This window comes from Borostomias antarcticus, assembly GCF_949987555.1.
Source record: "Borostomias antarcticus genome assembly, chromosome: 5".
Classification (NCBI taxonomy): Eukaryota; Metazoa; Chordata; class Actinopteri; order Stomiiformes; family Stomiidae; genus Borostomias; species Borostomias antarcticus.
Genome location: NC_140238.1, coordinates 30,277,053 through 30,302,856, shown reverse-complemented (window position 1 = coordinate 30,302,856; position 25,804 = coordinate 30,277,053). Strand labels below are relative to the sequence as shown.

At 48.1% G+C, this 25,804-nt stretch overlaps 2 protein-coding genes across 3 annotated transcripts in view; one reads left to right on the top strand and one right to left on the bottom strand.

Moving 5' to 3' along the window:
• The window catches only part of clec16a (C-type lectin domain containing 16A), a 33,350-nt gene extending 21,351 nt beyond the window's left edge, over positions 1-11,999 (bottom strand). Inside the window, exons 1-9 of one of the 2 annotated variants that reach the window (XM_084437973.1) lie at positions 11,853-11,999; positions 11,193-11,321; positions 10,708-10,841; positions 7,873-8,021; positions 5,721-5,826; positions 3,508-3,631; positions 2,662-2,836; positions 2,499-2,549; positions 1,815-1,928 (exon numbers count right to left, since the gene is read on the bottom strand). In XM_084437973.1, coding sequence (XP_084294099.1) covers positions 1,815-1,928; positions 2,499-2,549; positions 2,662-2,836; positions 3,508-3,631; positions 5,721-5,826; positions 7,873-8,021; positions 10,708-10,841; positions 11,193-11,321; positions 11,853-11,926 — 1,056 coding nt within the window. In that variant the 5' untranslated portion in view covers positions 11,927-11,999. Of the gene's footprint in view, positions 1-1,814; positions 1,929-2,498; positions 2,550-2,661; positions 2,837-3,507; positions 3,632-4,819; positions 5,625-5,720; positions 5,827-7,872; positions 8,022-10,707; positions 10,842-11,192; positions 11,322-11,852 lie in introns of those variants that run through there. The other variant, XM_084437972.1, reaches the window with a different exon arrangement.
• A 356-nt stretch (positions 12,000-12,355) lies between these two features.
• Positions 12,356-14,980, top strand: dexi (Dexi homolog (mouse)). Its single transcript, XM_084437635.1, has 2 exons — positions 12,356-13,325; positions 13,440-14,980. The coding sequence occupies exon 1, from the start codon at positions 12,918-12,920 to the stop codon at positions 13,185-13,187; it is 270 nt and encodes an 89-aa protein (XP_084293761.1). The 5' UTR covers positions 12,356-12,917; the 3' UTR covers positions 13,188-13,325; positions 13,440-14,980.
• The last annotated feature ends 10,824 nt before the right edge of the window (positions 14,981-25,804 follow it).

The following is a 25,804-nucleotide window of genomic DNA, read 5'->3' as shown; positions in this document are numbered from 1 at the left end:
ACTCACCATTCCTGACACTCACAATAAGCTGTGGATTCCTCCTTCATCCACTTCCTCCTATTGTGTTATCTGAGAGACCCCAGTTTACCAGCCCAACATCAGGTTACCCAACACCAGGGGTCAGGAGGCCACTCAGCTTCACACTGGAACTTCTACTGCCCTCTTTCCATACGAAAATATGGGTGACAAGGAGGTCAAAGATAAAAAACTGAAATATATACTGAAAAAAAACTGAAACTGAAAAAAATATTTCAGATTTCAGAGACCCGGAGAGACCGCTACGCAATCCCCCCACCCCCACAACCCCCCCTCCCCCCCCTCCCACACACACACACGGAGACAGCTCATCAAACAGAAACTGTAGTTGCGGCCCGCTTTCTCTAAACCCTGCCAAGAAAAGCTCAGTTTCCCAGCAGCCTCTCTCTCACTTCCTCTCAGACGCCCTGCATTGTGGGAAATGTATGCCGCGGCGGCGCGCGACGGTGCTCGCGCGGCCGATCTCGCGTAAAGCCATGTTGACGGCGTGCCGGGCTTCGCGACGCGTGAGATCAGATCAGACCGCCGTCTGCGCGTTGCACCCGGGAGACTGAGCGCTGGCACAGCTGTGTGCCGACAGCGTTCTGGTAAACCGCTCGCTCTGCCTTGAGGTGCTGAGAAACGAATGGAGGTCAGAGAGAACGCGCGCGCGCACGCACACCCTATATACACAACCTATATACACACACACATTACCCGCTTCAACGTAAAGCTACTTAATCTCAAGCTCTTCCAGGAAGGGAATCGGGGCTAGAGGAGCCACCTCTGTGCTCTGCGTGACCTAATTTCCTCCCACATCACAGCAAAACAGGATGTTACCTTTGACCCGGTGCGCCGACAGAAACAAACAGAACCCCAACCCGAACCCATTTCTAGGTAGGTGTTTACTGCGTGTGTGTGTGTGTGTGTGTATGAGCAGAGCCCGGCCCGTCCGATCAGTCAGCTGAGGTCCGCGGGCGCGGAGAGTCGACGCCCCCCCCCCCCCCCCCCCTCCTCCCCCCTTCCCACCACCGCCACCGCCGCGTTCACGTTCGGTGAAACCAGAGCGGCTACCCGGAAGCTTCCGCGACCTGCGCTGATCTGACTAGTGCTGAGAAAACCCGCAAGGGTGCCTGCTTCTCAGAAACATCCTCTCCACACCCACCCACCTGGCCTCACACACAGCTGCTCTGATCACAGGGGGGCGGGGGGGGGGGGGGGGGAGAGAGAGAGAGAGAGAGAGAGAGAGAGAGGGGGGAGGGAGAGAGAGAGAGAGAGGGCGGGAGGGAGAGAGTTAGAGAGAGAGAGAGGGAGAGAGAGAGAGGAGACAGAGAAAGAGAGAGAGAGATGGAGACAGACAGAGAGGAGACAGAGAGAGATGGAGACAGAGAGAGAGAGAGAGAGAGAGAGAGAGAGAGGGAGAGAGAGAGATGGAGACAGACAGAGAGGAGACAGAGAGAGAGAGATGGAGACGGAGAGAGAGCGAGATAGAGAGAGAGACAGACAGAGAGGAGACAGAGAGAGAGAGATGGAGACGGAGAGAGAGCGAGATAGAGAGAGAGACAGACAGAGAGGAGACAGAGAGAGAGACGGAGAGAAAGCATAAAATTGCGCATTTGCATACTAATGCCTTCATGTGGGTGAGACCTCTGGAATAACATGACCCAGTATGCTGTTGCTGTTTCACTTCCGCCCACACACACATCTAACAGCTCACACAAACCTCCCGCTCGCTCTGTGGTGTGTGTGAGCGCACATGTGTTGAAAGTGTGTGTGTGCGCGCGTGTGTGACGTCTCACCGTGCTCTTGTGCGTGTTGTGCTCGCTGGGTGACGTGAAGACCGACAGGTCACCGTTTAGGATGACGTCGGCCAGGGAGTTGACAAGGGGCTGATAGTGGAGGATGAGGAACACCTGGAACGCACACACACACACAATTGAATCACTTATTTATGACACATAAATACACAATTTATGACACATTTATGATAGAAATATAGATAGAAATGCAACGGACGTAAACACTGACAACGCCGTCAGAGTTGGCAATCCCATTGCTACACACGGTGCCCACAAGACGATGACAATGACAGGAAAGGACACGGTAGCCTGCTTCACGAGCACAGAAAACAACGCCTCCCAATGTTGGCTGAAACTGAGCAGAAGCTCGCCAACTGCTTGGCCCTTCTCCTAGAGGGGCCGACCATCTGGGGGCCCCTGATCCGAAGTTGTGCACATTACCCCTGCTAAATATAAAAACTAATGTGTAGCCTGGTTGTGAAATGGGTCTGTTCTGGGAGTTTGTCATTTCAGCACCATGGTGAGGAAGGCTTCCTCTAAGCTGTAATCGAAAGTGTTACACATACTCAATAAGAAACTCAAAATCCACTATGGATTGGGAGGCCGCTGGTCAGAACTATGAGATCGCTGAGGCCCACGGATCTGCGGTTATGTGTCCAGGTGTGCAGCGGTACGGTGGCCTACCTGGGACAACAGGTACAGAGACACCTGGGGGTTGATCTTCCCCTCATCCGACTGGAACACAGAAACAGAGCAGATCGGGTGAGGGTGGCCTGTATTCACACGCACACACACACGCACACACGCACGCACGCTCGCGCCCACACGCACACACACACACGCCTACCGTCTCGGGGCTGACCAGGGAGTAGACGTAGAGCGGGAGGAAGAGGCGGTTGAGCAGGTGGTCGGTCAGCACTTCGTTCAGGAACTCGCAGTTGATGGTGAGGATGTCGTTGAGGTAGTGGAGGTGGTCCAGGTGCTCCGCTACCAGGTCGCTCAGTTTCCCCCTGTTCCTGTGCCTGGGGGGGGGGGGCGGGGCAGGAGAGAGAGGGGGGTGAGAAAGACAGGTTAGGGGGGAGAGATCCGGGTTGCATTCCGAATCTCCGAATCACACACTTCCACTTTTTACTACCAGTGCGTAGCCGGCTACAGCGGCCCCTAGAAAGTAGGTACTTTAGACGCGGTACGCATCCAGTTTGATACGTACTACCTCGGCGTTAACGTTGCGCCTTGGAATTTTAACCACATCCGTCGCAGTCCGTAAAGTGACATTCGTCGACAGCTGGGATTCATCATAACGCGCACACACACACCCGTGTGCTTGCAAGTGACGCTGGTCACAGGATTGTGGGTCAGAATAGCCAGAAAAGTCTGCTGGCGTGCAAACTGCAAAATACGACCGGATGTCGGACATCCTGGTATTTTTTGCCATACTGCATGTGTACTAGGACATACAACATCCTTTTTTGGCGTACTGTATAGCATGGAAGTATTGAATTCTTTATGCAACCACAATATCATGTTCTGAGCCTACAGTGCTATGTCCAAGGCAGGTGGAGTGACAGCGAGACAAAACTAGACCACGTCTGACCCCTAGTGGCCGGAGGGAGAACTACAGATCAAAACGGAGCCTGCGGACAGAGCGAGGGCAGGTTAGGGTTTAACGAGGGACAGACGGGCGCGTTCTTACTCTTCGTCCGTCGCGACGCACTTGTCCAGCTCGATGACGTGGATCCCGATGAACCAGACCAGGTTGCTGAAGTACGGCACCGCCGTCTTGTCCCGGATGTAGTGCAGCATGTGCTGGTTGTCCACTGGGGTCGAGGGGTTGAGAGGGCGTTACCACGGTTACAGATTAAAAACGCTCGCACGCGTGCACAAACGCAGACACACGTTCAGTCCCAGAAATGTCAACGTGAATACAGATGAGTAAAAGAACCTAAATCAAAACCGGGAGCCTGTTACAGCTCTTAACCAATAAGAAAGCTTCAAAGATGGTAATAAAATAAGCATAACCATTCATTTAACCAACAAAACAATTCATAAACTGATAAGCAGCTCAATTACATTTATCTAGCCATAACTCAACCAAATTAACCCATCTCTCGTTCCAGTTGTTGCATTATTAACGGTGCGCGTGTCCAGGTTAGTGGGGGTGAGCCAGTGCACAGGCCTCGGTGTGGGCAGCTAGCTTCAGGCTAACGGTTAGCTCCAGAGCTTCCGATGGGGGGGGGGAAGGTCAGTAGGACAAGACAGCTGGCTGCTTTTTTGACAGGAGGACTTGGGGGGGTCACTTCTACAAACACCCTTGCATCGGAAATATCAATTCACTTCCTGGTTTCGCCGCCAGCCGGGATGATGGGGTGAGGGGATGTGTTGCTAGGGTGGGCGGGCTATCAGGAGGGTTTAACTGGCCAATAGGAGGGACAGGTAGGCGGGGCATTAGAGAGATGGCATGGTGGGAGGCTACACTGTGATGGATTGGACCATAGAGATGGAACAGATGGGACAGAGAAGGGGACGTGGGGACGTCCAAACCATGACTGTGGACTGAGAGGGAAAATGTGTGTGTATACGTGCATGCGTGTGTGTGTGTGTGTGTGATTGAGGATCGCCCATAAAAAATTAAGTGTCTGAGTGTGCCATACGCAGAGACAGAAAGTTGACGTTCTCCTCTCCGAGAGCATGAATGGAAGGAACGTCAGACTAGGGCTGCACAATTAACATTTTGAAGCAAATAATCACAAATAATCGCAATTATTATGTTTTGTCATAATCGTGCAGCCCTACGTCAGACACGATGCAGATCGAGGGTCGAGGGTCAGGTCGAAATGATGTCGCTTACACAAAACACAGCATGGCATGAGGGACTGTCTGTGTGTAGGCGGACAGTAACGACAGTTCAACAGTCTGATTCATATCCGCCGCCATAACAAGGAGGAGCCTAACGGCGCTACAGTGAACAGATGAACCAATAGGACTGGTGAATGGGACCAACTTACATGAGACTGGAGTTAGCAGGAGGGACCGCAGAGGGAGGGAGGAGGAGAGAGAGAGAGAGAGAAGAGGAGGAGAGGGAGAGAGAGTTATAGAGAAATAGCAAGGTAGAGAGGAGTGGAGAGGAGGGGGGAGGGGAGGGAGAACAGACAAAGGGTTAATGTGAGTAGGGGGTGCTGTGGGTGGGAGGGGTGTAGGAGGGGGACGGGGCCTAGGCCCCTCATGGTATCGACGCGCGCCCATGACCAACCCGGCTCAGTTCCATACCACCACCGCCAACCCACGCACACCAACGCAGTCAGGTTATACACAACAGATCAAGACACGTACATATGGCACATTATATCACACAATGATACGCCTACGGTTGTGAGTCTAACAGCCCTAACCTTGAAGGCATGCCTCACACTTTGCTACTTTGCCAAGAGCCCAGAGCAAGTCCACCCATCCCCAGGGAGCCCCCCCAACGCCCGGTAAGGAGAAGCAAGCCTTGTGTGTGTGTGTGTGTGTGTGTGTGTATGTGTTTGTGTGGGTGTGTGTGTGTGTAAGTGTGTGCACGCGAGTGCCTTAGTGTGTGTGTGTTTTTGTGTGCGTGCGTGAGTGCCTGAGAGTGTGTGTTTGTGTGTGTGTGTGTATGTGTTTGTGTGTGTGTGTGAGTCCCTGAGTGCGTGCGTGTGTGTGTGTGTGTGTGTGTGTGTGCGAGTGCCTAAGTGTGTGTGTGTGTGTGTGTGCGGACAGCAGTGAAAGCGTTACCTGGTCAGCCATGCTCATGCATCGACAGGTTGACCAAAGTGGTAAGAAGAAGGCGGGGCAGCACCTAAAATTCCCAGAGCCCCCGACGCCTCGATGGCGCCTGTGTGTGTGTGCGTGTGTGTGTGTGTGTGTGTGCGCGTGAGCGCCACTCACCTTTGTAGACGTTGAGTGTGATGGTGCGGACTGCGATGCGAACCATACTCTCTGGGTGGTTGAAAAACTTAATGGCCTCGGTGTACAGGGCAAAGTCATTAGTGTGCTGTGTGTGGGAGAAGACAGGGGGCGCTGGTGAGCAGCACGGCACAGCGCCACACAAGAGGCCACGCAAACACAGAGAGAGAGAGAGCTACTGGGGACAGACCCGCTAGCCTAGTCTACGGGTTCTACTTCTAGGGAAAAGTGGGACAAGGACGAGGCTGTGACATAACGAGCCCCGGCGTTAGGACTTCCAGCAGCTGACTGCACACTCTAGCGCTCGATTCCAACCGGATCCGCCGTCTATTCAAATACTATCGGCCTTCGTGACACACTAGCGCGGGATTACAGAGCAGGCCTTCTTCACCTAACTGTGCGCTCGTGATGGATGCTGGTGAGGGTCGCTATGCACTAACAGAGCTGTACACTAACAGATCTGTACACTAACAGAGCTGTACACTAACAGAGCTGCACACTTCCACGTTAATAGGCGTGAGAGACGTTTCTTGCATGTTGAACTGACGCCCAAATTTTTGTTTCGGGCAGCGACAGAGAAAGAGCTCCCACGCTGTGCTGGGATGAGCCTACCTCTGCTACTTTACACTTCCATGCATTGGTTACCTAATGCCGGGCTCACACTACAGGATTTTTGGGCCGATTTATCCCCGATTCAGCCCTCCCGACAATCGGAGGAGTAATCTAGTCTGGAACGTTGGTCGGGCTACCGATGTTCGGCCCAGATGATGTTGTAATGTGAGGGGTTTACAGACCCAATCTAAAACCTCCCGATCGGCTCGCAGACTCATCGGGGCGGCCCCGATAATATCAAACATCTTTGATATTTAAGATTATTACGTCACTACTTTACAAGCGAGACAGAGAGACCGGTGGTTCGTTGCTCCCTCGGGCACGATAACATCCTGTAGTGTGTGATGAGCCGTTATTTTCGAATCTTGTCGGGTGCGCATATTTGAGATTCACGAGAAGAACATCTGATAAGATTCTCCTTATATGCGTGATGCAACCCGGTTTTGAAATCGGTTAGGATTTTAAATATCCTGTAGTGTGAGCCCGGCATAAGACTCCTCTACTAGTGGGGAGGAAATCATTGATCTCATGATTTTATTCCAAGAAATGAAACTTACTATTCTAGCACTACTATTAATACATACTCTACTCTATGCCGAGCCAGTGACTGCATGGCAGTACTTTGCTGACTTGTTTGGGACCGTGTCTGATTCGAGCAGCGCTTCTCTCTCTGAGTCCGGCGTGTCCCTCTACCAGGCAGTTCCTCGTTCCCTGAGACCTCCGGCCAATCAGAGGCCGAGGTCAAAGAGTTCAAGGGTCAGCCGGAGGTCACGGGGAACAAGGAATGACAGGGTGCTACCATCTACAGTACACCAACAACTTTCCCCCATACTCAGGAGGCAACGGTGGGCCGTAGCCCCCCCGGAGTGCCAGCTGTGTTGTTGGGGGGGGGGCGGAGCGTTAACAGTGGGCCCGGGGTAAGGCGGGGGATCGTAATCCAAGCACAGGAAGCCACAGTTTGACACAGGAAGTCTGCATCGCTAAGGCCCGAGGCGCTAGCGACGAGCTCTCTCTGAACAGGATGACTACAGCTACAGCAGGTGGTTACTTTTCAACTGAACATTCATAACAGCCCGAAATAACACGACCGCAGGTGGGATGACAGTACATAAAGTACCTAGCTTCATCGCACACTGCAGTATAAGGCTTAGGCCATTCATTAACCAAGACTCTATTCAAAAACCACAGAGAGGTTAAAGAACATAACGTAGCTAGAGAACATAACGTTGTATAGCAAAGTGGAGCTTCCCTGTCTTTTGTTTTTGCCTCTCTGTCGCTTTTCTCTCCTTTCTCCTCTCTCTCTCTTCTCCACCGCATCTCCATCTATCAACCGACACGCCCCCTCATCCCTCCTGTCTTCTCTATTCTTCTCTTTCTGGTCTCCTTATTTCCTAGTTCCTACTACATCTCTCTATTCTTTCTTTCTCTCTCTCTTTCTCTCTCTCTTTCCCTCTCTCTCTCTCTCTCTCTATCAAATGGAGTCTAGCCTTCCCTCGCTGCCTCCCTCCATCCTTAGTCTCACCTCGTTGTAGAAGAAGTGCACAGTGTGGTTGTTGAGTTTGAGGGAGAGGGTCTTCAGGAAGGAGATGTAGTAGGCCATGATCTCCTCGTCGGAGAAGTCGAACTTGTGAACGATGATGGAGTTGACGTGGTTGTTGGACAGGAGGTAATCTGCAATAAGGAAAATGGGGTTTACGAGTTTAACGCCGCTGGCGAAGACGACTGGGGCTACAAATGTATTTGTAACAATTGTGTTTTTTTCCCTGTATAGAATTGATAAAGGCCCATGGACCTGAGAAGCAGTTAAAATAATTGTTAAGAGTTGTGTGTGTGTACGTGTGCGTCAGGCAGGTGCAAGCAGTGAAAGATCAGAGAGTACAAAATAGATAGGACAAAGCAATAAAATATGGTTAGGGGAGATGCAGCAGACAGTTGGCAATGTTTGAGGTGAAAGCAGAGTACAGCAGATAGGTTTAATACGCAGAAAGACAAAGTTGCTAGTACGCCCAGAATGATGTGAATGGGCCGCTTAATATTCACCAAGATAAGGCGATGCATGAGCTGAGCTCATACCTTGTAATTTGCTAGAATGAAAGAAACCTTCTCTGAATGTATATTCGTGCTGCTCTCCTGGTTTTCAACCAGTTCTCCCACACAACTCCCACATAACTTTTACATTCCCTACACTGGCTTCATGTAGCGGCTCGCATCCAGTTTAAAACTCTGGGACTAGCCTACAGGGCATGAAAGGAACAGCACCCTACTAGGGATGGGACATGATCTTCGAAAAATCGAAGTCATTAAATGATTAAAATCGATTTTATAATTTGATAATCGTTTGTTCATCTTGTCTTCTAAAGAACGAGTTGCCTTGTTTTTCGTGGCGCGAGACGAGAGAGAAAGGCACGCACGGAAGACAGTTTGAGTACTGTAACCTAGGATAAGTAGTAGGCGTCGTTTACGCAGCGCGTGAGGTCAGCTGAGACCGAGACGCGACCGTACCAGACATGCAGCGGCTAAACGCAGCCAACGAAAAGTTCTGCGTGGAAAGGCAAAACTGTCGAATGCGTACTTGAGTGTACCAGCAACGTCATACCCTCGGAGAGGGTCTTTTCTGCGGCAGGACTTATCGTCAATAGACTGCACACCTGTCTCCATCCCGACCATGTCGATATGCTCATATTTCTAAATAAAAATATGAAGAAATAGGATAGGCCCTATTGGCCGGAAAAGACACTCAGACAAGCAATGATGAGATGCGATTTTCGAAGAAAAATCGATTTTTGCCCAGCGATTTTCGCCCAGCGATTTTCGAATAGCAGATTTGCCAGAAGTCCCATCCCTACCTCCTACCTCCAGGCCACGGTCAAACCCTATACCCCCTCCCGACCGCTACGCTCTGCTACCCTTGCCCCGACACTCCGAGGCCCCTGTGGTTGATCGACACGGTCACGGCTCTTCTCTGTCCTGGCCCTGCAGTGGTGGAATGAACTGCCCACTGACGTCAGGACAGCAGAGTCACTGCCCATCTTTCGCTGCAGGCTCGTAGGCTCAAAACTAGGGATGGGTATCGGGAACTGGTATTTTTTTCAAAATAACAACATACGGCTACGGTTTCAAAATCAATTATTATTCATTATTACTCAAGCTACCGATTACTTCACACTGGAAGTGGAACGTTAACTTTGTTGTATATTTGCCTTGCACAATATTAACAGGTAACAGTCACCTTAGTGGTCAGAACAGTGTCTTTAGCCTTCTTAAATGACTCAGTCACACAGCACAATACATCCTGATGACTTGCACTGGATCAGCCAGGATTGCATGATCCTGACTTTTTTTGAGTTTCTGATTGATTTGCTAGGCTACTATCAACTATCAACTACAAAAACAAGCCTAAACAAGGATGAAATCAGCCCACACATGCTTAAATCATTAAACCCCTCAGCTAAACTGCAGGTCACACATGTAATCTACAAAGTAGCAGGAGGAAAAAGTTGCTCATTTGGACAAGAGAGGGGACTTGACTGCTTGCCTCCGCACATGCAACTTCAACACATCAAATTGCCTTTTTTATGGCTTTTCTTTTGAATGGCTCGAGATCTCCCAGCATAGCTTCTGCGACCTACTGGTCGATCATGATCGACGTATTGGGCACCCCTGCTGTAGGGAGATGACCACAGCCCTTAACCCCAGTTACCACACCCCTTCCAGAGGCACATTATCAGACACCCTCATACCTGCTCAGCATAAAGAGTAGCCATAACCAGCAATGGCTGGACAAGTATCACACAGGATCACTAGCATACAGTATTTTACAGTGACAGTCCACTATGTAAATGAAGGCCGACTGAGACAGAAACATCGACCCAGAGTCCCAAAGTGGTAGAGTAGTATTGATAAGTGGATCGATAAGTATCGGTTTCAGTAAGAAATATCGGTATCGATACCGGTATCGATAAAATCCTAACGATACTCATCCCTACTCAAAACTAATCTCTTCAAGAAGTGCTACAACGATCCTCCCTCTTAAGCAACTATTGTATTTTTAGACTGCTAGTCTTGCACTTTGCCTTCAACACTAGATTATGCTCTCAGTCGATTGTTTTAGAAAGGAAATGCACTTGTGAGTTCTGGCAAGTAGCAGTACATTGGTTTTTCCTACGTTAAATGCAATTATTGTAAGTCGCTTTGGATAAAAGCGTCTGCTAAATGACTGTAATGTAATGTTTGTCTTTAGCATCCAGAGAGCTGCTCTCTACTGACCTAGCCCATTCCTAGCATTCGTGAACACCACATGTGGTGCTTTGCTGAACACAACCCAGGACACGACAGGTGAGTTGTGAGCATTACTCACACAGCGACGTCTCGTGGCTGATATTCTCAAACAGGATGTTGAGTGTCTGCAGGAGCTGGACGCAGACATAGCGGCCAGACTTCTGACGCAGGATGTTGAGGAAGAAGGCAAACATGTTCTTCTCCAGGAAGAAGCTAGGACACAGACAGAGAATAGACTTGAAAGACTGGACACTACCAAGGTGCTACTGACACACGATAGACCAACATCCTAATCAATCAATCACAAATATTATCAGCATTTAGCACGGACCTGTATCTTACAAAGAATACAATGCAATGTGTCAATGGTTGTGTTAACAGTCAGGGCTGGTGGGGTTAGTAGAATCAGATTCTAGACCAGACCTTTACAGTATCACTGTAATTAATTAAGCTACACAGATGCAGCACAGCTGTTTTAACAGCAAGGCCAGAGAGCTACCGCCTTAGTCTATTTGACCAGCTTCAGAGAACGAAAGGTGGTGAGAAAGGCGTGGAGGGCTTTACTCGAAAACTGAGCTGTCATTCTGGTCTCCCCATATGAGAATCTCGGTAATGGAGCGAATAGTCTCCACCAGCAGGTTCCTGTTGTGGTCCGTCACTGTGGTGTTCTTGGTCAGGACATGGTACATGTACCTAAGAGGGAGAGAGAGGGCAGAGAGGAGGAGGAAGAGTGAGAGACGGAGATAAAAATCGTATTAATGTTATTGTTAGCTAGTGACTACAGTATTGATTGTTTTAGAATCAATTCAGGTGGTGACGCGAGGTTATGTGAGGATGAACAGCGTAGACATAGATAACTGTCTCAACAGTGTCATCAATTAACAGCCCCTGACAGGCTGTCAATACATTATTCAACACGGCAGGTAACAACACACTACGTTATACTGTAGACAGCTAAAACAATTGTGACCTGATGCAATTAGCCTATACTACCAGGTAGCTGACTACGTCAGCTAACTGACAGTGCAGAATAGTATTGCTCATTAGTGTCACTTAGACAGAAGCAATTGGCATGGTAAGAGCTAACGTTATTCAAGCTAACTTGCTAACGTTAGCTGTAGCTACAGGCTAGGTTAGCTGCTTGATCCAAAATGCTGACGACGTAGCTAGCTACAGACAGTGTAACGTTAGTAACGAGCCAGTCGAGTAACCTTAGCCACTTACTTCAGATGGTCCAAAGAGTGAATGTTTTTAGATTTCCCCTGTCCTCCAACCCAGCTCCTTGATCGACCGAACATGGCTGCAGAGCTGTGAATGCCGACTGTCAGGTTGTTTTGATGGTCTCCCGATCAGTCCATCACACCCACTAGCCCGTCCACATAGACTAGCAGCGAGCTACAGTCGAAAAGGCTAATCACGATAGCTGCTAAGATTGCGTAACAGGTTTAGTGGATGGGAAGTTTGGGACTTGCTGTTTTCTAAGCTACAATATCATCTAACACTGTATAAAAAAAACTACAAGTCTCAAAAACCTATTCGCTAAACGAGCGACGAAGGCGTCGTGACGTTTAATCTATGCGACTCTTCGAGCATGGGGCGGGAGGTTGGGGTTGATTGATGTAATTTCTGACCATTCACGGAATCGTTTGCTTGTGGCGAACCAATAATAAGCGTAGTCTTTAGTGCTCTACTGTGGTCGGACTGTTTTGATGCAGTTTGCTAAAATGCTGTCCGAGAAATATTATCGAGGACATTAGCAATTATTTTGATTTCTGAATATTTGGGATTGCAATAATACATTTACACGACATTGGACGTCTTTAAATGCCACGGTATACAGTTTGTTGAATTACGTTTTTTTTGTTTTTGTTTTGCCACGCTAAACTCAAAACTGTTGCTAGGCTAGCAGGGCTGTCATATTGGAAATTCCGCAACATATTTTTCTCAACGAATGTAAACAATGCATCGTGCTAGTGCAGTATTTTGTGTTGTATTGCCCTGTTGAGTATTGAGTTCAAACGTACTGTTGGCCATTGTGTTTTACACTGCGTAATGCATTTTGCCTGTTAAAAGAGTTATATTTCAAAGCTGGCTCAGGACGGAGAAGTTCCGAGAAAGGATCGGAGGGCTGCGGTCAGTTTACATGCGACTCAGTCATTGCAGTCGCGACCGAAATGGACTCCCTAACCCCACCGCCTCTCTATCGGTGACATTTGCTTCAGTATCGTCTCCTATCTTTAGCAGTCGTCTTACATACTTTGTGACCTAACCTCGTCTTCTTCATTTTCTATGACACACTCAATTTATGCTCAACTAGATTCGGTGGAATCGCTATTCGACGAACTTCCCTATATGTTTTATCTCGGCCTGTTTTTTGTGAACGTTTTAATCCTGTATTATGCCTTTTTGATGGAGTACATTGTCCTGAATGTGGGGATAGTGTTTCTTCCGGAGGATATGGACCAGGCGCTGGTGGATCTGGGCGTGTTATCCGACCCAGCATCTGTCCCCTATGACACTGACACAGAACTGGATGTATTTGAGGGATACCTGGAATGACTGTCCCGAGATGACGGGGCGGCAGCGCCCATCTGTCAAGCACAACCTGGACACACATCGATCTGCGATGAGGGGAAAGAGTGCCTCAAACTGGACATTCACTTTGCCTTTGAGCAGCACACACTGCAGTATAAAAAAGTAAGTAGCTATGACAGTGCACAGGCACACAGACATGAGACCAAATACACTCCAATGTTTACTGTATTTGTCATTTTTCATGGTTGGATATGTGTTCATAATCTACCTCAACAGGTTGTCCCGAATTAAGAGGAAACTGAAGTTGACCACCGCCTCCTCCGAAGGACAGTGGCCCAACTGTCCGGCGTGACGATTTACCACAGAGCTGTCAAACAGTCTCAAAGCAATACTCACTCCAGATACCAGGGACCTAACAACTGTAGAGAAGAGTTGGACTGGTCATTCTCTTCAAGGAGGAGGAGGCAGTACATTGCATTAAGGCTTTTACATTTCTTAAATGCCATAGGTGTGAAGCGATATAAGCATGGTTTTGTTTGTGTTGTGCTTTGTTTGTGACTTGTGATATACTTTCTTTTAAAAAGGCACCACATTTCTCATAATTTTTAGCCTATAGGCTATTATCTTTATTTTTATGATCTCATGCTAGTAGACTGGAACTATTTATTCTTCCCATCCACACATCATTTGATTGCAATAACAGACCAGCTCGAAGCACTAGAGAGGACGGAACGGGCCCTGAGCCACGTCACGTGTCACATTAGCCTTATTTCCACTGTTGTGCAGAACCGTTCTTTAGTAGAAATGTGAAGAGACAAAACAAACTACCACGGCAACCGACAATAACAACATTCCGTGGAACGCAACAGCCCGAGAGGTGGAAACGGACACTGTAACCGTTCCCACGGGTCCGGTGCGGCGCGGTTTGAGCACGGTATCGGTTCGGCACGACAGTGGAAATAAGGCTATTGTTCTCTGGCCTCTTGCTCTCCAGGGCTGGATGTCACTGGCCAAACTGAACCCAGATAACTGGCCAAACTGTGCCAGTGCTTATCCATCTGAACAAGGCCTCAATGGATAGTTCACAAACAAATCTTTGCCAGATTTCACACCTCAAAAAGTAAATGTTGTAGTCTTTATTTTATGGATCAAAGGACACTCTTTTACAAGAGAGACAAGACCCAAAATGAATGTGAAAAATGAATTTCATCTAGGCTATATTTTTGCATGTCTTCAAAGCACTTGATGAAAACTTTAGATTTGGGGGTGGGCTATACCTTTAAGGTGTGGTTTTAGCCTGTCTCAGGTGTCAGTGATACTGTAATGATTTCAGTCCAAATCAATAACCCTCCTAGACCAGCTGTTCATATCAGTGACCGCTTCACTAAATGTCTATCTCTATGCTGTACCGGTTGATAAAGGAATGTAAGGGATCTGACTTCTGTAATGTTTTTCTCTGCAATACAAAGCAATTCATATTGTATTGGTGGGGTGTGGCAGGTGTTGGAGAGGGGTGGAGGCTCACCCTGAATATGTATAACCAGCGCGCAGCAGTGGAGTCATGCCCTGTCTAGATTGTATGATACTGGGCAGGATTTCCAAGTCTGAATTACATGTTTGGTATGAATGTGTCTTTCTTGATTGATGATTTGTGTTCACATCAAGCATGGAATGAAATGAAACGAAATATTGGGTGATTGGACTAACGAAACGAAATGTGATATTAGGTGATTGGACTCCCAGCTACGGTGTGAGACCATGTGTGCCAGAGGTCAGAGGTCAGGGATGATCATGTGTCCAGCAGCGCTTGCTTCCTCCTACACCACCATTACTTCGGATGAAACAGGACTTGCACATGTGTTATGATAAGCTATGTTCATACGACAAAGTTTATTTTCCAATGCATATTTAATAAACAATGTGTGAATGAGCATGAGTCTCTGTACGTATGGTTTATCCAGCCCAGAAATGATGGCGTCTTAGAAGTTGGCATTGGAACTATGACTGTGTAAGACCAGGGGTGTGGTGCACTTTGGTAGTTGGCAGTAGCTCTATGTGTGCTGTGGTGCAGTGGCTTGCAGTACCTCTGCCAGGCCACTACACGGCAGTGTAGCTATGTCTTATGAACCCAGAGGTGTATTATTCAACCAGCTTCCTTACACAGGCGAATTTCCACTTTAAGACCTGACCCATGGAGGTATAATATAACTGGAGACGGCATTGAAAATGGCTGCCTATTCATTTCAATGAAAGTTGCTCACCGGCGCATGAAGCCATTTGACGTAGTGGCCAAAGCCCGGTATTGCAAGTCAAATCAAGGCATGCGGCCCAAGAACCCTTATTTCCCATGTTAGTGGATGATGATAGATAGGGCTAGAAAAGGAAAACAAAATTTTTCTGGGTATCATTCAGCATCAGAGACCAATCTTATCAATATAAACTTTTAGTTTTAGGGGTTTGGGGGTTTTTGAAGCCACCAATACCTGTATTGAGCCATTTAAACATGTGCTGTGCACGAGCCTCGGGGACGCGCTGGTCGCGCGTTCGTGAGTCCTGCGAGCTCGGGAAAGCACGTGACCATAGGAAGACCCGCCCTACTCTGCCTCTGATTGGATAGGAAGTCATGTAATGACATCGGTTAACATTTGCTATGCTTATGATCATGCTAATCATAGATATGAACGTATGTCTATGATGCAAATGATCATGACATGTGGTTACTTTAGGACATCGTTGGAAAAGATCTAGAGGGTAAGTGGGTCAATGTTGAATAACTTAGCTAACATTACCTAATGTTACATTTCTTTATATTAACATCAACTATATTGATAGGCTAGGGAGCTATGCTAACGGTAGCTAATGCTAACGGCTTAGGGTTAACGTTAGTTAGTTAATGCTAACGTTACGTTCGGAGGTCTCAGATGTATTTCAATTTTAACAATGTTGAGCATGATCAATGTGACATTGTTCATACATTGATTACAGTCTGTAATCTTGTCTGGCATTATTTAGCTATAGTGGGCTGATGCTTGCTGCTGCTACTATAGCATTTGCCACATTATACATCAAATTAATCAAGCATAGTGTTATTACCTGAAGGCATTATTACCATTGCAAGTAAGCATGCCATGTATATGCCATGCCTGGAAATCAAATTAATAGTGTAATTATTCCCCATCATAGCTCATTGTACACTGATATAATCCTTCTCCTTGCCTTTGCTAATACTCATCTCTTTTATCAAACTTTATGCTAGGAAAGAAATCTGGCTGTGATTCGTCGCTAGTGCTCATCCAGGCTGTTGTCATCTCCCGCCTGGACTCCTGCAACTCCCTACTTGCTGCCATCCTGCAGCGTTGGCCATCAGACTCCTGGAGAAAGCTGCTGCTAATCCCGTGTTCAACGGCCCCATGCTCTTCCACACAACTTCCCTACTCCTATATGTATAGTCTGTATGTTTTTACGTGTTTCTTTACATGTCTTTACATGTGTATTTGTCAGGGTTTGTCTGTTAGTGATTGTCGTGTCCCCACTCTTGGCCTGCACCTTGACGTGGTGAGTGGGCTTTAAACCAAGCCAGGCCTTTTATAGTTGTGTTTTGTGTTTTTCTGTTTGCTTAAGTGTCTAATATTGAAGGTACAAAACCTTTAAAAAAAGAAGCCCCTTCCTTCCCAATCCCATCCTGCGATTGTAACAGGTGTATTGATTCCACCACACTTGCCCACACTGGGTTCAAACCCGGGTCCTCTGACTTAGGAACGCACATGACCACCTTTCTAGAACACTGCCACCAGCTATCCCAATGAAAAGCTAGCGAATCAATTGTGCACATGGGCAGTACTAATACTGAGGACAGAGTTTAAACCAGTTCAACCAGATATTCACTGAGCCTGACGGGCACCTGCCAGCTAAAAAACCTAGTACTGTCACCCTCGACTTCTGCTGCGCCTGTATCCAGCCATAGGGGCTGATTATTTATAATGATGTTGATGAAGTTTAAAACCTTATTTACACATAGTGTTTGCTGTTTTAAAAGATAAATGCAGTGATATGAGGCGCCACCTATTGGTGAGGACAAAATCATTTTTTGACTGACTAGATGAGATAATGAATTCCTGATGTGCATAATGATGTCACTAAATCCCACTGTGATTGCTTTTTCAGTCAGTGAACAGGAAGCAGAGCAACCCCTCTGTGTTCGATCACCTGATAGAAGAACCTCCTAGGTGAGACCACACTACAGTACGTTGCTCCAGTAAACATATGAAGACCCAGCCGTATTTAAGCTGTCTTGTCTAATTTGAGCTGTCTTGTGAAGTCCCTGTTTTTCACATACTCCCCCCAACCCCCCCCCACCTACAGATGTGTAGTGCTCTGATCTACAGTCCCCCAAGTACAGGCAAGACCCCAGTGGCGCGGGTGCAGACTAACGAGTGTAGGCAGGGAAACACAAAGGTGTCTATAAGGAAAGGAGCTGACTGCCTTAGCAAGTGGGTTGGTGAATCAGAACACATAATCAGCTCTGCCTTCTCTTTGACCAGGTTAGCCAATGGGGCAACTGTGGCGGTGGGGGGAGGGGGGTATAATTATTGGACAGGACACCTGACCATCATCCTCAGTGTTGACTGAGAGCTTGTGATGGCTGTTTGTTGGTCTCTCCCCAGGTCAACCTAATGAGACCCTCCTTCATCTTCTTCAACAAGATAGACCGGCTGTCCCCAGTATGCTCCAGCAGACAGGACCAGATACACAGGTGAGGCCTGTCTGTCACGGAGCCACCGCCTCGCTCCGCCTCTGGTGTAACTCGGTTCTTTAGCTTGGCTGCGTACTTGATTGATGTTGCACATGGGCGATTGGAACTAAACTAACCTTGCGTTGCATTTGTCTCTCTCTCTCTGGCTCTATCGTGTCCACTCTGCTGGCGCTGATGGATGGGTTGGACAGTCAAGGGGAGCCAGTGGTCCAGTTCCTGTTCATGCTTGGTTGTTGCCTACTCACCTTCCCATCTCCTGCATCACCTGCCACCTGTCTCCACTCTGCCCAGCTGCACCTCATCCCTCATTACTCTTAGCATTAATACCAGTCAATTTCCCTTGGTTCTCTGTAAGATCATCCAGTCATCTACCAAGTCTGCTCAGCTCTTCTGTCTGCCATATTTTGAAGTTGTTTATTGAAATTGAGTTAAAGTAGTTTGTATGGGTCAAGCATCCTCCAGTTTGTATGACTCAAGATCTGTTTACTGCCATGTATATGGTTCACACATACTAGAAATTTGACTAGGGTTAAGGCATACACTGGTGACATGTTTTTAATTGTTTTGTGATCACTGTCTTTGTGATATTTTCTGATGACCAAGCCTTTGATCTAAGCAGAGCCTTAGCACATTATGGAGGAACCATGTCCCTTTCTTTTACCGATCCCTGAGAGCAAGACCTGTGAATGTCCTGAACAGTGTGGTGGCCACATTTGTTGGGAATTTGGGTGGAAACAGTGTGGAACATCATTGCATAGTTTGACTGCCATTTCATACCAACATTAAGAGAAAGTGGAGAAGTAGGCTATACCTAGAAAATACTATAGTTGTGCAATTCGTTTGTACAGTCTAGTAGTTAAATGGTTAAAAATGGGCAAGCAATAACATTGGAGGGAAATGTATACTGACACTGATGATTGTTTCAGAAATGGTCTGAGACAAAATAATGAAATGTTATACATCAGTATTGTGAAACACTGAACATATTTTAATGACTGACAAGGAGAGAGGAAACAGTCCAAGTTAATCAATAATAACTAGGCTCACTATGAACAGTGTGTATTATTGGCTCTGTTCTGACATCAGTGCACAGTTCATTCCACCACTGTGAGGCCAGGACAGAAAAAAGCCATGGCCACGCCAATCTGCCGTAGGGGGGCTTGGAGCAACTGGGGAACCAATCACCTCAAGGCAGCAGAGCTTGACCACAGCCTGGAGGTCGGAGGGAGCTGTTCATTTGCCCTGTAGGCTCGAACCACAGTCCTAAACTGGATGGGACAGCGCAGGGAGCCAGTGCAGAGAACAGAGTAGGGAAGTTTTGTGGAAGAGCATGGGGCTGTTGAACACCAGGTCAGCAGCAGCTTTCTCCAGGAGTCTGATGGCCAACGCTGCAGGATGGCAGCAAGTAGGGAGTTGCAGGAGTCCAGGCGGGAGATGACAACAGCCTGGATGAGCACTAGCGACGAATCACAGCCAGATTTCTTTCCTAGCACAAAGTTTGATAAAAGAGATGAGTATTAGCAAAGGCAAGGAGAATGATTATATCAGTGTACAATGAGCTATGATGGGGAATAATTACACTATTAATTTGATTTCCAGGCATGGCATATACATGGCATGCTTACTTGCAATGGTAATAATGCCTTCAGGTAATAACACTATGCTTGATTAATTTGATGTATAATGTGGCAAATGCTATAGTAGCAGCAGCAAGCATCAGCCCACTATAGCTAAATAATGCCAGACAAGATTACAGACTGTAATCAATGTATGAACAATGTCACATTGATCATGCTCAACATTGTTAAAATTGAAATACATCTGAGACCTCCGAACGTAACGTTAGCATTAACTAACTAACGTTAACCCTAAGCCGTTAGCATTAGCTACCGTTAGCATAGCTCCCTAGCCTATCAATATAGTTGATGTTAATATAAAGAAATGTAACATTAGGTAATGTTAGCTAAGTTATTCAACATTGACCCACTTACCCTCTAGATCTTTTCCAACGATGTCCTAAAGTAACCACATGTCATGATCATTTGCATCATAGACATACGTTCATATCTATGATTAGCATGATCATAAGCATAGCAAATGTTAACCGATGTCATTACATGACTTCCTATCCAATCAGAGGCAGAGTAGGGCGGGTCTTCCTATGGTCACGTGCTTTCCCGAGCTCGCAGGACTCACGAACGCGCGACCAGCGCGTCCCCGAGGCTCGTGCACAGCACATGTTTAAATGGCTCAATACAGGTATTGGTGGCTTCAAAAACCCCCAAACCCCTAAAACTAAAAGTTTATATTGATAAGATTGGTCTCTGATGCTGAATGATACCCAGAAAAATTTTGTTTTCCTTTTCTAGCCCTATCTATCATCATCCACTAACATGGGAAATAAGGGTTCTTGGGCCGCATGCCGTGCAATACCGGGCTTGGCCTGAAAGCCCATGGTGGCTTCAATGCGCCAAGCTGATCCTGGGGGCTTGACCTGACCACATTCAGTTGTGGTAAAAAGTTCACATACACTTGTAAAGAACATGTGTGTCATGGCAACCTTGAGTTTCCAATCATTTCTACAACTCGTATATTTCTGTGATAGAGTGATTATATGATGATAGAGCACACACTTTTAGTAACAAAAAAAACATTCATGAATTTTGGTTCTTTTATGAATTTATTATGAGTCTACTGAAAATGGACCCAAATCTGCTGGGTCAAAATACAGTAACATGAATTATCAATTTATTCTCCTAGTCACTTGTTTTAAAAAAAAAGATGCACTTGTGAGTTCTGGCAAGTAGTAGTACATTGGCTTTTCCTATGTTAAATGCAATTATTGTTAGTCGCTTTGGATAAAAGCCTTAATGACTAATGGTGATATATAACAGTAACTATAGAAACAGTAGCCTACTCCTATATGCTATATAGGAGTACTGTTACTATATGATATATAACAGTAACTATAGTAACAGTACTCCTATATGCTAACATGGATATCTTATCTTATCACTATAGCTTACAATTAGAATCAGAATCAGTTTTTATTATTAAAACAATTTTTTTTATTTAGTTTTTATAATTTGCCACCACCATAATATTCTCTATTCTCTATTCAATAATCTAATTCTGTCAAAATGTTCCAATATACATTTAGGTTGCAAAATTAGGACTTTATTCGTAGGCATATTTTTGTCATTATTTTTATTAGGCCTACACTGCAAATCTTTAGTGTTAATATTAACTGTAAATTAGAAATTACACACAAAACAGACATGCAGGATTGCTCCTCATTATTACAATTCTGTAACTATGACTTCAAAAGTAAGTAATTTACAAATGTTCTGACCACTGTGACAAATGTAAATTTCTAATAAAGTCAGGGTGGGACTAATGTAACAGCATTGTCACGTCATTTAATTACATCGTAGTTACGGATTTCAGCAGCAGTGACGGCTACGTCGCCGTACAGTCTCCCTGAGGTCGGTTATTTTGGTTATTTTGCGACTGTATAGGCACGTGTCAGCTAGGTCCGCTGTTGGTACCGTCGCACAAACTACGACCAATGTGTCCCGTCGGCTTTACGTACTGTGCTAGTAGGGATAGAGAGGCCTGGTATATCAACAGTGATGTCCAGGCAACACTGACACCCGCACACACACACTCGGACACACAGACATTTAAGAATAAACTCTCCCTCTATCTCTCTTTTCACACACGTGTGCACACACACACACACACACACACGCTGTATTACAACACACCATTCCTGAATAGTGTGTACGCCTACTGTAGGACAGACATACTTCTTCCTAAGGGGAAGTGGACTGTAATCATTTCCTCTCTCGCCCCATTGTGATTGAGGCGTATCTCTCCTCTTTACGTCTAAACTTTCCATTCTTCAAGGAATTGAAGGAGTTCAAATGACCGACACTGAGGGGTAGGCCGTTTCTGTCCATGACATGGGTGAGCAGGTGCACTCAAGATTACTAGCTATCGTTGGCATGCACCCACCACTACTCACAAACCGCTGCAGGTGCATCCTGGTGGGCGTCCTTGCAGATTGGTACCCACTTCTTATTCACTGGGTACACAGCTTTCTCAGTGACTTTTGGGCGTAACTCCTGTTGCTGGGCAGACTTGTAAGCATGGGCAATGAGTTGACCAATTCAACTAGCATGAGTTCATAAGGAACTAATGATTAGGTAACGAGTAGTTACTGAATATCTGATTAGTTAATGAGTAGTTACTGATGGGGACTACTATGATGGGTTACTACAAAACAGACTGGGGACTACTATAGTAATTACTGAGTCAATAATTAGTTAACGAGCAGTTACTGATTAACTCTCAATCCGTCACTCTATAGTAGATCATTATGAGTTACTAGGGAACAGACGGCGGACTACTATGGTAGTTAGGGTGTGCGGTTTACTGCGCGTTCAGGGGAGCTCTGTCGTTTAAGAGCGCTGGGATTGGCTGTTGCCGAGAAGGGGGCTTAGGGGCAGGAACACACCGAGCAGGGTCCTCAGGTCTTTCTCACCTGGATTTCGGGGGAGGCGTTTGAAATGAGGAATTGGTGCGTTGGTTGCTATTCGTGTTCCCCCCTTGATTGTTTCCCCCCAATTGATCCCTGATGTGACTGTAATTTTGTTCCTTGTGTTTCTTGTGTTTTCCCAGTTCGAAATCTGTTTGTTTTCCAATTAAAGTAAAGAATTGGGAACTCGAATCTCGACGCCTCTTTCCAGCCCCCCGTGTAAGGGACAAATTACACGACAATTTCGAACAATCCGGTGCGGCGGCAGACTTGCTGACCGGCGAGGTGAAAGAAAGGAGGACTCGACCCAGCTGTGGAGAACTGTTTGAGTAGGAAAGGAAATGAACCCATCGCACGTTTGGGAAGGGACTGTGATGTTAGGTTTCGGACAATGTTAAGCAGGAAAATACTATAAACCCACCGCATGTCTGGGGAGGCTTGTGCTAACGTTAGGACCCTGAACACTGTAGTCGGTTAGCATGCCCGGAGCCAGCTGGCTAACGAAGCTAGGTGCTAAGGCTAACGTGAGCCTAGCGTGTTAGCGTGCTAGCTGCAGCTAAAGAGTAAAGAGACTAGCAGAACTACAGACAAAGAAGAGGCAGCCGCTGCGAGGCCCGCTGTCGCCCCCTGCTGGTGGGGAGAGCAACACTCAGCAGGAGAGAGGACATTCCTTCACAGGAGACAGTTGCTGCTGCCCCACGCTGCCTGGGAGAGGCGTCAGCAACTGGTGGGGAGGGCAACATTAAGCAGGAGAAAGGACATTCCTTCGCAGAGACTATCGCTCAGGACTTTGTGTTACCGTTTGAACGATTATCAATTATTAATTAATTATCATTATTATTACTCATTTGGTAATTAGTTAATTGATTGATAAGCCACTTCTGGACAGTAAAAGAGACATTCGGAAAGGGGCCTCAGTAACACCAGCATCCGTCACTACTCTCCTCATCAGCGATCTGAACTATTGATCAAACAGTTACCGGTTATTGTCTGTCAATTGCTAATTGTGAACTGCCAGTTGTTGGTTTTCGTTTTGGTCATCTCTGGCGCTCTGATCCTTAATGATTGAGCATTAGTGGTTGCTAAATGTCATTTGGTAATTGACTGGTATCCTTGAAAACCTAATTGTCTGCTAACCCTGAACTCTTAACCTCATCCCCCGAGTATGGCAGGAGAGCAGAAGAAGGAGCTGGAGACGGCGATCAAGGCATTTGAGAAAAAAGCTAAACTCGCCCGCATGAAGGTAGACGCCGCGGCCGGGGAGGAGGAAATCAAGGGTGCATGGACGGCGTTCTCCGCTGAGGGGGAGCGGGTTTTCTCCGCGATTGAGGACTATGCGGAGAGCACGGACAGCGCGCAGAGCGGGACCGAAGCAGAAGAGGCGGAACGGAAGCGCCGGGTCAGGACCGATGAAGTGAACCAAGTGGTCTGGTCCCACCTCTGGTCAGTGTACGCGGGGCCCGCACTCACCTCCGCAGTCAGGGCGGCGAAGAGGGCCTGCACGGACGCAGGGAAAGGGGACCTGTCGTGGACGACCTTCGCCTCCGCCAGGGCGCAAAATGAGGCCCTGGAGGCTCTGAACGCGAAGGCCGAAGGTCTGCTAGCCGCCTGGGAAAAGTGGATCCCGAGGGCCGAGAGAGGCGACATGGCGCAGCAAATACGGGAGCTCCAGGACAACGCGGCCGACCTCTGGACGAGACAGCTAGGCGAGCTCGGCAGGAACGAAGCCGTGATCGCCGAGGTCGAAAGGAAGGCCGTGGAGGACAGAAGAAGGGCCGCCAAGGACAGCGCTGAGGCCGCCTCGGCCGAGAGGAAAGCTGCGGAAGCTAGACTGAAGGCCGCCGAGGATAGCGCTGCGGCAGAAAGGAGGACCGCTGAGGCGGAGGAGAGAAACACTGAAACGAGACAGAAGGCTGCCGTACTCCAGCTGATGACGGCTGAGGCAGCCGAGGTAGAGCGCGTCAGGGTGGCCGAGGCCCAGCGAAAGGCGTGGGAGGAGACGCGGGGCGCTGCGCCGGTCGGCTCGGAAGGAGGAGACGCGCATGAAAGAGTCACACCGAGAGTGCGCCTCCAACCCCTGCAGCTGCCGAGGTTCGGCGGGTGCAGGAGAGACTTCCACCGGTGGCAGAAAGACTGGGAGAGCCTCCAGCGCCAAGGGGATCCGTACGGGTCACCTGAGGTTAAAAAGTTTCAGCTCCTGGGCAGCGTGGAGCGGAAGGTTCTTGACGAACTCAGGCTCTCAAGTTACAACTCTGCCGAGGAAATGCTCAGGGTCCTCGAGAACCGGTTCGGAGACAAGGCCGCGATCGCGATTCAAATAATCGAGGAGCTGGAAAAAATCCCGGCGGCGAGATGGAGTCAGCCCAGGAAAACTATCGACCTCATCCAAACTGTGGAGAAGGCTCTGGTCGACCTGAAAGACCTCGGGAGCACCGACGCCATTAAGAACCCGCTCGCAGTCAGAACCATAGAGAGCAAACTACCGTCTCGCTTACAGGAGAGCTGGCTTGCCTTCAGGCTTAAGGGCACAAACGGCGTCACTCCGGAACGCCATTTCGACGCCCTCCTGGGGTTCCTGAAGGAGCAGGAGGCGATCCTCGAAGGGCTGGAGCTTCTGGGGAAGTCGGAGGCACCTGAGAGGACGAACAGGTGGGAGAAGAAAGCGCTCACGAGATCCACGGGAGCGGTCCCCGAGGAAGAGGCAAGCGGCGAGAGCGAGGACGAGGGTCATGGAGACGAGTCGGAAGAGCGGGGAGCGTACTCGAGGGCCACGGGCGCACGCCCGGAGGGAGACGCATGCGGCGTGTGCGGAGGCAGGGATCACGAGGGGAAGGTATATTTCTGCGGGAAGTTCAGGAGCTTCGGCCCGGTCGAAAGGAAGAAAACAGCGAAGAGGATCAACGCCTGCCGGAGGTGCCTGGACTCTCACGGCGAAAGTGGGAGGTGCTCCAACAGGTTCATCTGCAAGAGGATACGCTGCCGGAAAGGCGAGTTCCCGGAGCACCACCACCTGTTGTGCCCTTATGAGGGAGAGGAGAAGGGTGGCGGAGAGCAGCGGGGAAGGCAGAAGGAGGGAAGAGGCGGTCCCCCGGGGGCAGGGGGGGTGCCCGAGCAGCTGGAGAAGGCCCTTACCCAAACCGAACCCGAGGCAGTAGCTGCAATGAGGAAGGCGTGGAGGGAAGCACGCACACTCAGGGCGGAGGCGCGTGCGGATGTAGGAGGAGAGGATCTCTCGGGAGGAAGCGGCCCCGGAGTGCACCCGGTGCTCATGATGATCATGAAAGTCACCGTCGGTGGGGGACAGACGGTCGGGGCCCTGATGGATCTGGCGTCCGACACCAACTACAT

Bases quoted from the DNA above. Each gene is read 5' to 3' on its own strand.
- dexi (XM_084437635.1), top strand. From the start codon at position 12,918: ATGACACACTCAATTTATGCTCAACTAGATTCGGTGGAATCGCTATTC.